The 15,957-nt window shown below is 41.7% G+C and overlaps 1 protein-coding gene across 1 annotated transcript in view; it reads right to left on the bottom strand.

Annotated features, from left to right (window-relative positions):
* Positions 1-22: 22 nt before the first annotated feature.
* Positions 23-15,957, bottom strand: part of FBXL5 (F-box and leucine rich repeat protein 5) — a 28,957-nt gene continuing 13,022 nt past the window's right edge. The window contains exons 7-11 of the mRNA XM_032223848.1: positions 10,352-10,497; positions 10,077-10,159; positions 7,643-8,374; positions 3,438-3,586; positions 23-834 (exon numbers count right to left, since the gene is read on the bottom strand). Of these exons, the coding sequence (XP_032079739.1) occupies positions 758-834; positions 3,438-3,586; positions 7,643-8,374; positions 10,077-10,159; positions 10,352-10,497 (1,187 nt within the window). The 3' untranslated portion in view covers positions 23-757. The remainder of the gene's footprint in view (positions 835-3,437; positions 3,587-7,642; positions 8,375-10,076; positions 10,160-10,351; positions 10,498-15,957) is intronic.

The raw sequence follows: 15,957 nt of genomic DNA, 5'->3' as shown, positions 1-15,957 counted from the left end.
GCATGCAAATGGATACAAGAAATTTTCTTAAAGCTGTAGTTTATTTATTACAGTTGCTCTTATCACAGAGAAATTGCTTTTTGGAAAATCCCTTTCAAAATTCAACATCTTTAGTATGTCTACATAGAAGATGTAGGGGATTATGGTTGCTATGCATCTACAGTTAAGCAAATACTTTGAGAAGCCCACAAGATGATGTGGCAACAATAGCCTGCTGTAAATGTAGCTTTAATAGACCAACAAACTCTGATGCTGATGGGAATGTTTCATTTACTGTTCCTCAAGCCTAAAATGTGAAATCAGTACTAAAAGACCGAAAAAAAATCTCTCTAATTCAGGAAGAACAACTCTGGGATAAGAAGGTTATGGGGAAAATAACTACTTAACAATATATGTTATCCAAATGTGTTTCACATTCACTGATTTATATATAAGTATGTAAGTTTTTTTATGGACTTAGCACAAATAGAGGGGAAAACCCCCAAATTTAAGTGCCAAATATCAGGGTGAAGGTGACTAAATGATTTAATGATTTCTTTTCACAGCACAACAAAATTTAACCTCTCACCTTTTAAATCAGTATGGAACACTGAAAAATGATAAAACCCTATACAGGTTGTTTACAAGTTTCTGAATTACAGAGCAAAAACAATCCACATATCACGCTTCTAAAGAAAACAGTCAAGAACAAGATGTAAAGTGCATGAGAGGAAGCCTGTGGAACTAAATGAAGTAGACAGAAATGTGAAGAGTTGGATCATTCACCAGAGCGGCAGCAGGCTCGGAAACCACACTGCAAGTTCTGGCATCCGCTGGCAGTTTCAGCGTGAGGACCTGCGCAAAGACAGAACAAATGTGAAAGCAAGAAAAAGGGACTGGATGCAGTCTGAGCAGAAACTGTTCTAACATAAATGTGTTCCTGTGATTTTCACTAAGGCTCACAAGCTACGCTAGCAAAACCACCCAGAGTGAAAGAGGTCTATTGATGAATGGGGAATCTCAAAATTCAAGCAATATGGAATACACAGATTCATCCAATCTAAGTATATTACTCCACAAAAATTAAAGGGACATTGTGAACCATTGCTTATTAATGAAACTTCGTTAAGAAAACTGGAGTGCGCTATCAACACTATCAAAAGCTACTTACCTCCATTTGCTAGGACTTTTTCTTTTTAAAAAACATGCAATCCAGTGCCTGTATTACCTGGCATATAAAATTCACAGGTGTGCCATTGAATTTCAGTCAAAATTCTCTTAATGAAGAACAAGCAACCTAGCAATATATAGATACTTCATCTGTGTATCAATGTACAGAGTGTCCAATCTTAATGTATCCTTTCTGATTCCTTAAACCAGGGGTAGTCCATCTTTTTATACCTACCGCCCACTTTTGTATCTCTGTTAGTAGTAACATTTTCTAACCGCCCACCAGTTCCACAGTAACGGTGATTTATAAAGTAGGGAAGTAACTTTGCTTTATAAAATTTACAGCAAACCCCTCCCGCCCACCATGAAAACTAGTGGGTGGTAGGGACCAGGTTGACTACCACTGCCTTAAACTATCATCAGTGTGCTAGTATAACGTCATATTGAAGAATTTAGTAAGATTTAAAATCCTAAGTTTTGTTACTGATTTTCCATACATGTTTTGTCTGTAGTAGAATGCTGAAAGAAGTAATTTCCATATAATCAAATTACCAGTAAAACATTATAATTGGGTTAAAAATATGACATTTTTAGCAAAAAATACAAATTGTTATTTCATTCTTTTTTCAATGTTTGCTTCCTCCCCTCAAACTAATTCAATCAAACTTAGCAGAAAGCAACAACTGAGATGGAGCTGGGCTAGGAGGAAAAGAGTTCACAAGCTCCAATATATAAAGTCAGAATAATACAGCTGAATCGTTCCTTAACTAACATTCAATGTCAGTTGCTGTCAATACAAACATTAAAGAGTAGCTGTGCTAGGATATCAGGATAAAAAAAATAAAAATATAAAATAAAATTTAAAATTCCTTCAAATATCAGAAAAACTGAAGCAATAAACCAATCCTAACATCACCATTATGAAATTTTAATTACTCTTTAAAAAACCCAGATTTATGGCAGTAGTATTTGACTCAAATATTCTGAAGGTCCTTCCTTTCCACCCTGCAAAAAAGGAGGTTGAGAACCAGCTTATGATTTGCTTTTCTTCTTAAACTGAATCACTGCAGGCATCTAGTTCTCAAGGTTTATTATTTCCTTTTGAAGAAGTCTTTTAAGACTTTTAAGATTAGACTCTTCTCCCTTCTCTCTGAGAAGCTTTCATAAATGTTACATAGGAAGTGTTTTTTAGAATGTTTATCTCAAAATGCAAGGCTAAGAGATGAAATTTCCTCACAACAATTAAAAAAAATAAAGCTGGTCCTTTTCCACTTCCTATTATAAAACCAAAGGGATGTAATCAAACATTACTTCGTCAGTTGCAACCAGAAAATCATCATCAGCAGAAATATACTTCAGTGTGATCTGGATATTCCTCACTAGTATTGTGAATTCTGGTTGCATAGAACATTTAAGTACTCAGATATTTAAGTACTCAGAAAATTTAAAGTCCTCATGGCCTCAGTTTCCTCCTGTAAGCAGTTAACAGTAGACCCGCCCAGTATATTCAAATTTCTATACTTCAAGTAAAAATAAAATGCTGCATATTATGGAATTCCTCACTATGGAAAGAGAAAATGAAAGCAGTACAAGATGTCATTTTTGAAACGTGATTACCACCATTGAGAAACATAACATTTTGAAAATCTATTCTGAAATACTCTTGGAGGGCAACATTTCTCATGTGCAAATTTCACTTTCATGAGGTATAAAAAGTGGTAAGTCAGGCACTTGCTAAAGATAACCATCATACAGGAGAATTTCTGCCAAGACGATTCCCAAAATGATTTTTGGTCTGTAAGTTCAGATATTGATTTAGTCTTAAGATTATTTCAGTTCTGATCAAGAATGCAATTTTTAAATGTACTTTTGCACTGGAAACAAAATTGGTAGTTAGAATATTATTACTAAGATAATTGGTACTAAATTAGTTAATCTTTGAAAGCACTCAAAATTAAAATATTGAGATTTCAAGTCATAAAAACTTCAAAACAAGATTACATGTCACTTCTAATCTTTTTACAAACGTATGCCAGAATAAGAGCAAGCCCAAAAAATAGATTCCTTTTTTATAAATAGATCATTAGCTATTTGACTGAAACTAAATTATTTAATACTTACAACTATGATTCCTTAAGAAAACAGCATAAACTTAAAATAAATTTTAAATCTATCTTTGGCAAGACAATCAATTTACCAAATGTTTGTACGGTATATTGGAGCTCTTCCATCTATATAAAGAAAAAGATTTTGAAATATGAACAAACATTTCATTTAAAAGACATTACCGTTTATGTTGTCACAGTAGTAAAAGTGTTCATGATTTAGAGATGGGCATACTGAGACCAAGTCTTGCAGACCTGCACTGGTTACTGTCAGACAGCCAGAGAGATTGAGGTGTTCTAGATAAGGTAGCCCACCTCTAAGAGCCAACATCCTAGGAGTAGAGAACAAAACTCAAGTTAACACCATGCCAAGAATTTTTCTTATCCAAACTGCAAAATGTTGGCCACCCAAAACCATCTTTCCCCATATGCTCTGACTGTCAGAAATTCAACTGAGGAATGCTGGGAGGAATATGCAATTGTCCTGCCAAACCATTGCATTCATAAATAGCAACAGTTCATGGGAAATCACAATTCATCTCTTAAAGCTAATGATCTACAGGAGGTAAAAGTGGAAAGTGGCAACAGATTTTGGAGTGAGGGTGGTGGGAGTAAAAACAAAATAATTCTAAGCAGTAGTTCCATTTAGCATACATGATTGACCTCAAAACCTACCAAAAACAGTCCAATATTTGAGATCTATGTACAGTTTAGTATTATTTCAAAAATAATAGCTAACAGAGGCTTTCAAATCCTCAAAGAAATTGTTCTAATTATTCTCAGCTAAACAATTTAAAAACTGCTTGGAAACATCTGTATTCCATCTGATTTGCGGAACTTGCCATCATTTATCTTTATTACAATAGTGATTGTAAAACTGACTCTAGGGGACGGTGCTCATCTCTGTAGGCGAGGTAGCTAAAAGCATGGCCTGAAGACATTTCTGTGATCATATGGCCAGCATGACTATTCGCTGAGGCACATGGAACACTATTGCCTTCCCACCAAAGTGGTAACTATCTACTCGCATTTGCATGCTAGGTGGGCAACAGTTGAGGCAAGTAATGGGAAGTAATGGGAGCTCACCCCATCACATGGCACTCGGGTCTTGAACCTGGGCTGTCAGCTTTCTAGCTTACAAGCTCAGCATCTTTAACAGCTGAGCCATTACGCTCCTAGATATATAACATAGTATAATATTTTATAATATTATACCCTACAACGTTTAATTAATATGCCAATATCATCAAAACCTAAACAATAATTGATGGGTTAGATGCAGTCCTGATTCCTAGTACTATTGTCTCTACAGTACTTTGTACTACATTCCAGTCAATCTCTGAACATCTATATTTCATTTATACATTAGGACTGTTGCTAGCTAATTGCTGCTAAGCAAAAAGCAGGCACCCCATGATATGCAGAGAGATACACCTCCACACCAATGTTAAGGGTGCCTTGAGTTACACTGGTCCTACCCACTGCGTCTTGATTATCTCTTTGAAGTCTAGAAAAGCCTTTCTAATATCTATTTTGAAATTTGAAGGATAATGTTGGCAGAATGTGGTGATCTAGGATCATCTTTGCTGATTTAGGTATCATCAAAGTAAGTCAGCATTAAAAAGCCTTTGATATTAATTGTGGACCATGCAAAAGCATCATCTAAAATATTATCTTCCTCTTGAACTCATCCTCCTCATAATCCTGAGCTGCTATTTCTAAACTATTTTATGTCTCACTGCTGAATCAGAACTCAGCAAATTTTCCCACCATATTGCTATATCTGATGTTCCTTAGTCTTCCTACTACCATTCTAATTATGGGGAATTATATGCTTTTGTTGTAGGTTCATGTTTCTGGATTCCGTGATAAATCTGTCAGAACTACCCAGTGGGTTTGTTCAGGATATCAGAAGAGTTATTCTAAGTCTTATGCCCATTGCCTAATCTATCCAAACAAAAGCAGGAGAAGTTGCTGCAATGCCTAGTTCAATGGAAAGCTGAGCTCACTGCATATTCTCTGCTACATCTAGAAGAGAGATATCAAACGGTGTCACGTGATGTATCAGGACCTTCCCTCCCTTCGCTAAGCTGGGGGTGGGCGTGGCCAGTGCATGACTCTTCCTTCCCGAGTTTGACACCCTTGATCAAGAAGTTTCCATGGCTCTTGGCTTCGGCTCAAATGATCCTGGGCTGTAAGTTCTTGGCCTTCAAGATGGAAGCAAGAAAAAAATAGAATATCTTCCTAGAATGTAGAATTAGACATTGAGGGGAGAAGTTTCCTAAAAGGATAGGAAGTTTTCAACCCTACCTTCTGGCAGAAGATATAGAGGAAAATCTTACTCATATTTGAAGAAAAATCACAACTATTATTGGGAATGAAAGTAAATATAAGTGCCCCAGGATAATGTTGCAGGATCAAATCTATCAGTCACCATGACCAAAAGTTTATTCTTCCAAGTTTTCAGGCTCATGCTGGAACCCATAATCAGGAAACCTCTTTCGCTCTCCCCAGAATATGTGCACTGGCCTGTTCTATGCGCTATATTTATATGGTTCCTGGTTGTGTGTAGCTTTTAGATTAGATTAGATTAACAGAGTTGGAAGGGACCTTGTAGTCCAATTCCCTGCCCAAGCAGGAGACCCTACACCATTTCTGACAAATCGCAGTCCAATCTCTTTCTGAAAGCCTCCAGTGATGAAGCTGTTCCATTGGTTAACTGTTCTCACTGTCAGAAAATTTCTAATTTCTAGGTTGAATCTCTCCTTGTTCAGTTTACATCCATTATGATATAAAACTATTTAACACCACTGACAATGCTGCTACCCTACAAACCGACCTTGATTATGTGTCAGAATGGTCGCGCAATTGGCAACTCTAAATCTCATCTAACAAATGCTCTGTCCAACACATTGGCAACAAAGATTAAAATACCAAATACAAGCTGGGCGGATATGACCTCATAGACGACCCTCACTCTGTCAAGGCCCTGGGAGTACTCATCTCAAACAATCTAAGCCCCAGAACTCACTGTAACAGCATTGCCAAAAAGGCATTAAGAGTTGTTAACCTAATTTTGCGAAGCTTCTTCTCCGGTAACATTGTACTGCTAACTAGGGCATACAAAACCTTTGCCAGACCAATTCTTGAATACAGCTCATCTGCCTGGAATCCACACTGTATATTGGACATTAATACGATCAACCGAGTCTAGAGATATTTCACGAGTACTCCACTCCTCTGCTCACAATAGAATTCCTTATGCCACCAGGCTCAAAATTTTGGGCTTGGACAACCTGTGACGACGACGCCTACGGTCTGACCATACACAATAGTGTCGGATAGTACACAATAGTGTCTGCTACAACATCCTACTGTCAACGATTACTTCAGCTTCAACTTCCATAATACTCAGGCAAACAATAGCTACAAATTCAAGTAAACTGCTCCAAACTAGATTGCAGAAAATACGACTTCAGCAACAGAATGGTCAATGCCTGGAATGCTTTACCTGACTCAACTGTTACATCCTCAAATCCCCACAGCTTCAACTTTAAACTATCTACTGTGGACCTCACCCAATTCCTAAGAGGTCTATAACAGGGGTGTGTATAAACGCACCAGCGTGCCTTCTGTCCATGTTCTAGAGTCTTTTATTTGTACTCATTTCCCTTGTTTCATGTCCATGTTTATACTTATACCTGTTATCTTTTACATGTTTGACAAACTAAATAAAATAAAATTACTACTTGTCTGGCTTTGGAAAACAGCTTGACCCATTCCTCTCTGTGGCAGCCCCTCAAATATTGCAACACAGCTATGTCTCCCCTTCACTACACTAGCCATGCCCAGTTCCTGTAACCATTCTTCATATGTTTTAGTCTCCAGTCCCCTAATCATCCTGGTTGCTCTTCTCTGCACTTTTTCTAGAGGAGTTGTTATTTTAGTTGTTAATTAGGGTGTTGATGGCTGGCTATTAAAGTCCTTAATTCTTTCCTTGTGCCACCATGCCCTTGGCTCCTAAGTACCTAATAGACTGGTAGTAAATCAGCACTCCTATTGACTTACGAAGGGCCATTTCCCAGGCTTCAATCATTTCTCTGGCTAGTTTTGTCCCTGCTTGGCCAACAATCACAGTAGCTGCAAAATTTAATGCATGTCCTTGTTCATTGCAATGTATGGCTACCAATGCGTTTGGGTCGCCTTGTCTAACCTGTTCTGGATTCTCTTAATGGGGAAAAAACCGTCACTGCTATTCATTGCTTCATTGCTATTAGTCAACTCAGTTGTGTGAGAAATAGAAATACCAAAGAAAGGACTAGTGACATGCATTTGTGCTCTGGCTTTTTCCAAACAGCTACAGTGATCTCTTGCAACAGATTACTTACCTGAGACCATTATCTGTTATCTGGTAACATCCTGACAAACTGAGGAATTGAAGAACTCGGGCTGTCTTTTGGTCCGATTTTGCACTCTTGAAGTGTGCCAAGTCTTTCCCCTCTATCTGCCTATTAGTCCTTGGTGTGTGGTTAAGTAGCACAGGGGAAGGCGAGAGTGCCTGGAAAGTTTTTAATGCTGACCCGGCACAACAAAAGGAATGGCCACAGTAAGTCAGGGCCGCAGAAGCACAAGGCTGCTGCTCCTGCCAACAGAAACTAGTCCTCAAACCAAAAATGTCTTTATTGCAGCAGGATGCAGAGCAAGGGAGAGGGGAGGCTGGTTCTATCACACAATCTCCTTCCAAATTTCTGTGCTTCCACTCTGCAGCATCTTCAATATCGGCCAGATCTTTGGCATCTAACATCCAGATATAAGTAGAGCTGAAGTCCTTTGATCTGACTGGTACATTCCAATGGCTTTTGTTTCCTTCTTCCTTAATCACATTTTCATTTGTTATATAGTGCAGGCCACAATCCTTTTTGCTGAACTCCAAGGCAATCTCTTTGTTTTTCCACACAGTTTTTCTTCTCCTGTTTTGAAAACTTTTATGAGATCGTTCTTCGTGGGAAGACAAAATCCCTAGAGCTTTAGAAATTTTTCTTACAGCCATATCTGTTATTCTTTCACAACCAGAGAGATCAAGATGCTGGAGACTCTGGCAGCAACCAATCCAAGACCAACTGAAACAAATAATTGTGTGGAATTAACATCATAATGTTTATGTATTTATTTGGAGAGTTTATACTGGCAGCTAATAGTACATTAACAGCCCATCCCCAAAGCAAATATTAAAACACTATAACAAAAATATGATATGCAATGAAAATGTTCATCCCTTAAGATGAAAATTTTCACCCTTAAGTGAAAATGTAGATATGTATACTAGGAAAAAACATATCAAATAGGAACCATGACTGATATATAAATGGGAATCTCTCTAATAAGCAATAACTGTTTGACTAACTTATAAGAAAAACATATCTCTGCCAAGTCTTTGAAAGGGAGCTCTGCAAAAAGTATTGGCATCAGCAAGGCTGCCTGCATTTCTGCAGTCACATCTTTCTGAATGCCCAGTGCAGTTACTCTTCCAATTACCTCCAACAATATGCACACACAGACTTCCACTGGAGCTGCCATTAAAGCAAAGATGAATCTTTGCATATACAACTGGGGAAGGCTTTGGAAGCAGCTGTGCCAAGCTGTGCAGAGGCCATTTACCCTACTGCCAACATGCTTCCCAATACACTTCTTTTGTTAGGTGAGAATCTCATGTTTTTTCTGCCTTGTGTAAACTCCCAACTCCATCTATGGAAATTCTCAGTCATCCAGGTCAGGGTTGTCCAAAAAGTGCTTTTTTTCCAAGAGGTAACTGGACTTTCCTGTTTTTTTTTTTAAGGCATTTCGCTTCTCATCCAAGAAGCTTCTTCAGCTGACTGGATGGTGGGGAATGGAAGGATTCTTGCTTGCAGACAACTGGTCATTTGCATTCTTTTAGCAGGTAGTTAGTCACCTAGAAGCTTATCTATGTCATCAGGGTAACCTGAGTGGTGCAAATTCGTGTGGAGCCCTTTTGGAACTTTTGAAAGGACTGTGTTATAGATTGGAGATAGATGATGTCATATTCCTCCTGTTCTGAACAGCCCCCTCTCAACAGAGGGGGAGGGATATGACATTATCTCCAATCTACAAGACAATCCTTTCAACAGTTCCAAGAAGGCAAGTTCCAAGATGACACAGATAAACCTCCAGCTGACCTTAACCTGCTAAAAGAATGCAAATGGCCAGCTGTCTGCAAGGAGTATAAATCCTTCCATTTCCCATCATCCAGTCAGAGCTGAAGAAGCTTCTTGGATGAGAAGCGAAACATCTGCAAAGAAAAACAAGAAAGTCCAGTTGCCTCTTGAAAAAAAAAACACCTTTGGGAATCCCAACTCCATCCTGCTATTTCCTCCCCAACCAGGCCTTGTGAGCTTCCTTTGAAGACAAGGCTCCATCATTCTGCTCTGCCATCTGCATGCATCCATGGGATGCTCCTTGGCCCAAGGCCAGCAGCAGGAGGAAGTTGAAGAAAATCAGCTGGGGACAGTAGAGATGGGAGAGGGGAAATGCTAATGAGGGGAGTTGAAGCAAACACTGTGGTCCTAAATACAGGCCAATTGTCAAGCACCCAAGTTTTGATCACATGATTGTCAGGGTACTGAAACACTTCTACTGTAACTTCATGGACTAATTGCAACCATCATTCATTCAGCACCATCTAAATTTAAACAATCTAATTGTCGGTAAGTGAGGACTATCTGTAAGTGCTAGGATTGATAACATGTAACAAGGTAACCAACCTCTCATATATACAGACTACTACTTAAAATGAAAGCTATCAACCTTTCAAATGCAGAATCAGAAATATCAGTCTGAGTGAGATCAAGGTATTCCAGGTTAGGACAAAGTTCCAAGATGTGTCTGACCTATATTAAAAAAAGTTTAAGAAGGCTGAATTATAAAAGGAATGCAGAAAATAGTAAAACATCTTTTCAACTTGTATTTCCTTTATATATTATTAGTTCATCTTAAATGTCAACTAGAAAAAAAAGGTGACACACATTTTTAAAACACATTCAGGATACTTTTACACTCTAATCACTTATTGTATACTGTACCATTTTATTAGATATGGCTGAACTGTACGCCAGTACAATGGTTTTCACTGATGAGCCTACACGTGGCAGAATGTTATGGATTATGCCTTGAAGTAAGTCTTTCTCCTTCTGTACAACGCTGATAGCAGACGATTGTTCTCCATTTTCTTCAATTAAAAATATGAGAAGAAACATTTAAAAATAAAAATGATTGTTCTAACTACGGTATTAAGAAAATACTGGAAGTTTATACTTAATTACAGTTTATCATGTCACCTGGATCAATTTGCTGTTGTTAATACTGTGTTTTGTTTAAATTAACCCGAGTCACACCTAAGCTAAATGTTAGTATTAGTTCAAGTTCAGAATTTGTATCTTTCTAAACTAGTATGTTTCAATCAGTGATCAGTGACTAGTAATTGTATGCAGATACAATCTAGATGGGACATGACTTTCCTGCCTGAAAAGAAAAAATAGAATACATAAACATTATATGTATTCAAGGTGGTGAACCTAGCTAATATTTCTGCTTCCTATTTTCCTAACAGCCTATGAGGTAGATTAGGCTGAGGCAGTAACTGGTCCAAAGTCACTGAGCTGGTTCTCATGTCTATAGGAGACTCGAAACCATCATCTCCTAGTTTCCAGGCCAGCACCTTAGCCCAGGAGTATTAACCCCTGTAGCCCACAGAACTGGATGGTGCAAGTGGTGGGCAGCACATGCACATCTCAACTTGTATGAGTGGCGGGCACTAACATGCAAAACTCCATTTGTGCGAGCAGCGGGCACCTGCACTCACATGCCAAGCTCCATTTGTGTGAATGGTAGACACGTACACCTGCCCCTTGCACAATGGAGCTGAGCATGGGCGCACTTGCCACTCACGCAGAACCACTAGTTGCAGGAGGCCCATGGGTTTCCCTGGTCATCGTTTGCCTGACACACACACACACTGGTCAACTGGCTACATAGATTTCAATGTCCTTTTTCAGAGATGACCACCGGAATTGTTGTTTGAACAGGTGTAAGGTCTTTATGAATCCGAAATGCCCTGCAGCTTTTGAGTCATGGCAAGTTTGTAAAACCAACTCCTGAAGAGGGGCATGGACATACAATTTTGCATCTACCCAGGCTAGTCTGTCCCTGAAATTGCATTGTTCTTTATGGGCCGCTAGCCATTCATCATTTTTAAAGATGGCTTTCAGTTTATCTAGCACTTCTCAGGGAATGTTTGATTTGACTTTTTCCTGGCCCTCCATGGTTATTGCTGCTGCTAATTGGTTAGAGGGGATGACTGGCTGGATGATTTCGGGTCTAGCACTGTTGTATTGTGGCAGTCAGGATAGAGCTTCGGCCAGGAAGTTTTTTTTCCCCTGGGGTATAGCACAGAGTGAAGTTGGAATGATTGAAATTAGGTGTCCAATGGCCTGCTTGGGGGATAACTTCCATGGGTTCTTTAAAGCTTCTAGGTTCTTCTGATTTGCCACAGTTCAAATGGGTCTTTCGACCCTTCCAGGAAGTGTCGCCAAGTTAGCAATGCCCATCGAAGTGCATAGGTCTCCTTCTCCCAGACTGCCCATCTCTGTTCTGCGTCCATTAATTTTTGGGAAGTGTTGGCATGGGGCTGAAGGGTTCCCTGGGGTTTTTCTTGCAGCAGCACAGCCCCTATGGCCACGTCACTAGCTTCTGCCTGGATTACAAAGAGGCCATCTGGTTTTGGGTGTTTCAGCACCAACAGCTGCTTGAGCTTTTCAAATGCCACTTGGCATTCCATAATCCAATTTAATAGTTGTCTAGGTTAGGTTTTCCCTCCCATTTCCTTTTCAAAAGATTTGTAATGGGTAAGGCAATTTGGGCAAAAGTGGGAATAAATTTTTGGTAAAAATTTGCGAACCCTAACAAACTTTGGCATTGCATCCACATGCGAGGGGGGAGTGTTCCAGGACTGCCCTGACTTTCTCTGGGTCCATTTTCACCCCCTCCTGTGAGATTCAGTATCCCAAGTATTCAATTTTGTCTTCATGGAACTTTGAAAGTTTGGTATACAGCTGGGCTGGCTGCATTTTTTTTTAACACAGTTTGTCTGAGCTTAACATGCTCGTCCTTTATTTCAGAAGAGATCAGGATGTCTGCTAGATACACCAACACCTCTTTGTACAATTGTTCATGCAGGATTTTTATTAGCTGCATGAACATAGCAGGGGCTTCTTGCAATTCAAACGGTAGCACTCAGAATTGGAAATAACCCAGGGTCCAGTTGAAAGCTGTTTTCTATTCCTCCCCCTCCTTAATCCTGATTCAGTAATACACTTTGCATAAGTCCAGTTTCAAAGACCTTCCTTTGGGCTAAGTGGGCTAGCATGTCCTTCATGAGTATAGGGTGTATACATTCTCCACAACAGACTGCATTAAGCCTGCAGTAATCCATGCACAAGCGGAAAGAGCTATCTTTCTTTTGCCAGAATAGGACCAGGACAGCTACCAGGGTCTTGCTGGCTGGATGAAACCGCATTGCAGATTCTTATCTATTAATGCAGAGTTCTTCCAGGTCTCTGGGGATTATGGAATACAACTTGAGCTTTGGCAATTTAGACCCAAGGAGGATCTCAATGATACAGTTGGTCAGCCGCTGTGGGAGCGCATCAGAACCATTCTTGCTAAAAACATCCCTTAGATCCCAATATTCCCTGAGGATTTTGCACAGGACTCCGCTTTGAAAGGATGATCAGCAGGAAAAAAAACTCACCCACAGATCACTTTCTGAAACGATAATCGGCAGGAAAATCCCTCCCATCGCTTTCTGAAAGTTTTCCTTATCCTACCTGCTTCTGATCTTTCTCCCTCTCCCGTATCTCAGGCAAAATCAAACTGTGACGGGGGGGATTTTCCTGTATGATGTTAAAAATTAACATTTCAGAAATGTTACCTGTGGCTGTCTCTTTCAGAAAGGGGAGGGGATTTTCCTGCTGATCATCCTTTCAGAGGAGCCTTGCACAAGCGCACATCCAAAAATTCTCCCTTCATGGCTTCAGAGCCTCCAATCTTGCAATCCTGTGCAGGGAAGGCAGAAGTTTGCTCCAAAGCTGCAGCAGAGCATTGCACAAGGAGACCTCCGCAGGTACAGTAACATTTCTGAAATGTTAACTTTTATCACCATACTGAGACACAAAATAATGGTAAAAAAATTGAAAATAGTTGCTACTACAGTAGCCGTTGAGAAGCCACTGTGAGCCACGTGCAGCACATCGCTTGGCTCCTGCTGCTTTTGTAGCCACAATCGGCTACAAAAACATCTGTGGTTGCTGGAAGAAGCGGCTGGAGCAGCACTTGAGAGGCCACTGTTCCATAGATGAAATTGCCTGCTGCAACTGTCACTGTTAGATAAGGAGTGCGCGAGGCACATGGGGTGTGTCACTTGGCCTCCTGCTACTTTTGCCGCTGCAAAAGCAGCCATGTTTGCACTGGGAGGTCTCCATGAGTAATATTGAGTGTGTCTTGCTCCAGTGAGAGGGGTACAGGCCAGGGGCTCAGCGGCCAGGGAAGATGGGTTTTGGCGTGCACACTTCCTTTCCAGATGACCCTCTCCTCCCCTAGTTGCTAGCGAGCTTCAAAGAAAGTGAAGATGAGCAGTTGACACCCACTGTCTTAGCCATTATACCAAACTTGTAATCTAAGATATAGCAAGTAGCCAAAGTCAAACAATTCACATTATAGTAAGCCTTAAAGTGCGAACCTGACCAAGATATCAAACTGCAGTCAAGCAAAAATTTGCCAAACTTTTTTTTTCATTTGCAGAAAGGAGGGGGAAACCTCCTTATGATCATTATGCCTTCAATCTGCCTTCGCTCGGTGGTCACTCTGACGGAGCGCAGGAGTTCATGGCTTCCATGACAACCATGGGCTTGACCCAAGTAATCCGAGGACCGACCCACTCAGCAGGTCACACGCTCGACCTCGTATTCCTCTCGGAGCAGTGGAATTGTGATCTTGGTCTGAGGGGTAGTGAGATCTTGCCCCTGTCATGGTCAGACCACTACCTATTGAGGCTTGACTTTCGGAGACCAAACCCCCACTGTAGGGAGGAGGAGCCGACCAGGTGGTTCCGCCCCAGGCGACTTATGGACCCTTTGGGGTTCCAGACGGAACTTGGGGTTATTCCTGATACTCTCGTCCGCAGTCCGGCAGAGACTCTGGTTGCTGCCTGGCACTTGGCAGCGACGAAGTCTCTTAACTGGATTGCGCCTCTACGGCCGCTCCGAGGCAGTGGATCCCGGAGGGCTCCTTGGTTTACTGAGGAACTCCGGGAGAGGAAGCGCCAAAGGAGACGCCTAGAGCACTTATGGAGGACCAGTAAATCCGAACCGAACCGAGCACGTTTAACAACCTGCACCAGAGAGTACATTCGGGCAATTAGGACGGCTAAGAGAACATACATTGCCTCTCTGGTTGCGTCTGCTGAGTCGCGCCCAGCCGCCCTGTTTAGGATAACCCGTTCCCTCCTAAATAGGAGGGATACGGGCGATCCGCTGCAGGGTAGGGCTGAGGATTACGTCCAGTTCCTCGCAGACAAGGTTGCTCGGTTCCGGGCGGACCTGGACTCCAATTCTGCAGAACCAGCCGAGGCACTAAGGGATGATCTGGTAAGCCATCGCTGGGTTGAGTTTCAAGCTGTTACCCCTGAGGATGTGGACAAGGCGATGAGAGCTGTAGGAGCCTCCACATGTGTGCTGGACCCGTGCCCCTCCTGGCTGGTTGTCAACAGCAGAGAGGTGACACGAGGCTGGATCCAGGCGGTTGTTACCGCCTCTCTTCGGGAGGGGATCTTTCCCCCCGCTTTAAAGGCGGCGGTGGTGAGACCCCTCCTGAAGAAACCATCCTTGGATCCAGCTGTTTTAAATAACTATCGTCCGGTCTCCAACCTCCCCTTTGTGGGGAAGGTTGTTGAGAAGGTGGTGACCTTTCAGCTCCAGCGGTCCTTGGAGGAAGCCAGTTATCTCGATCCTTTCCAGTCAGGCTTCAGACCTGGCTGCAGCACAGAAACCGCTTTGGTCGCGTTGACCGATGATCTTTGGAGAGCCAGGGATGGAGGCCACGCCTCCATCCTGGTGCTCCTTGACCTCTCAGCGGCTTTCGATACCATCGACCATGGTATCCTTCTGCGATGACTGCGGGAGGTGGGGGTGGGAGGCGCTGTTCTACATTGGTTCTCCTCCTACCTCTCGGACAGGTCGCAGTCGGTGTTAGTTGGGGAGCAGAGATCGACCCCTAGGCCCCTAATGTGTGGGGTGCCGCAGGGTTCGGTCCTGTCCCCCTTACTTTTTAACATCTACATGAAACCGCTGGGTGAGATCATTCGACGGCACGGGATAAAATACCACCAATATGCGGACGATACCCAGTTGTATCTGTCCGCCCCGTGCCAACGCAACGAAGCGATGGATGTGATGAGCCAGGGTCTGGAGGCTGTTAAAGACTGGATGGGGGTCAACAAGCTAGTGCTCAATCCAGAAAAGACCGAGTGGCTGCTGTGTTTCCCTCCCGCGAATTGGCCAAGTGTTCCATCTCTCAGGCTGGGGGGTCAAATTATACGCCCCTCAGACAGGGTTCGCAACTTGGGAGTCCTCCT

This window comes from Thamnophis elegans, chromosome 9, assembly GCF_009769535.1.
Source record: "Thamnophis elegans isolate rThaEle1 chromosome 9, rThaEle1.pri, whole genome shotgun sequence".
NCBI lineage: Eukaryota > Metazoa > Chordata > Lepidosauria > Squamata > Colubridae > Thamnophis > Thamnophis elegans.
Note: the sequence above shows the minus strand (reverse complement) of the source record. Positions and strands in the feature narration are given on the sequence as shown.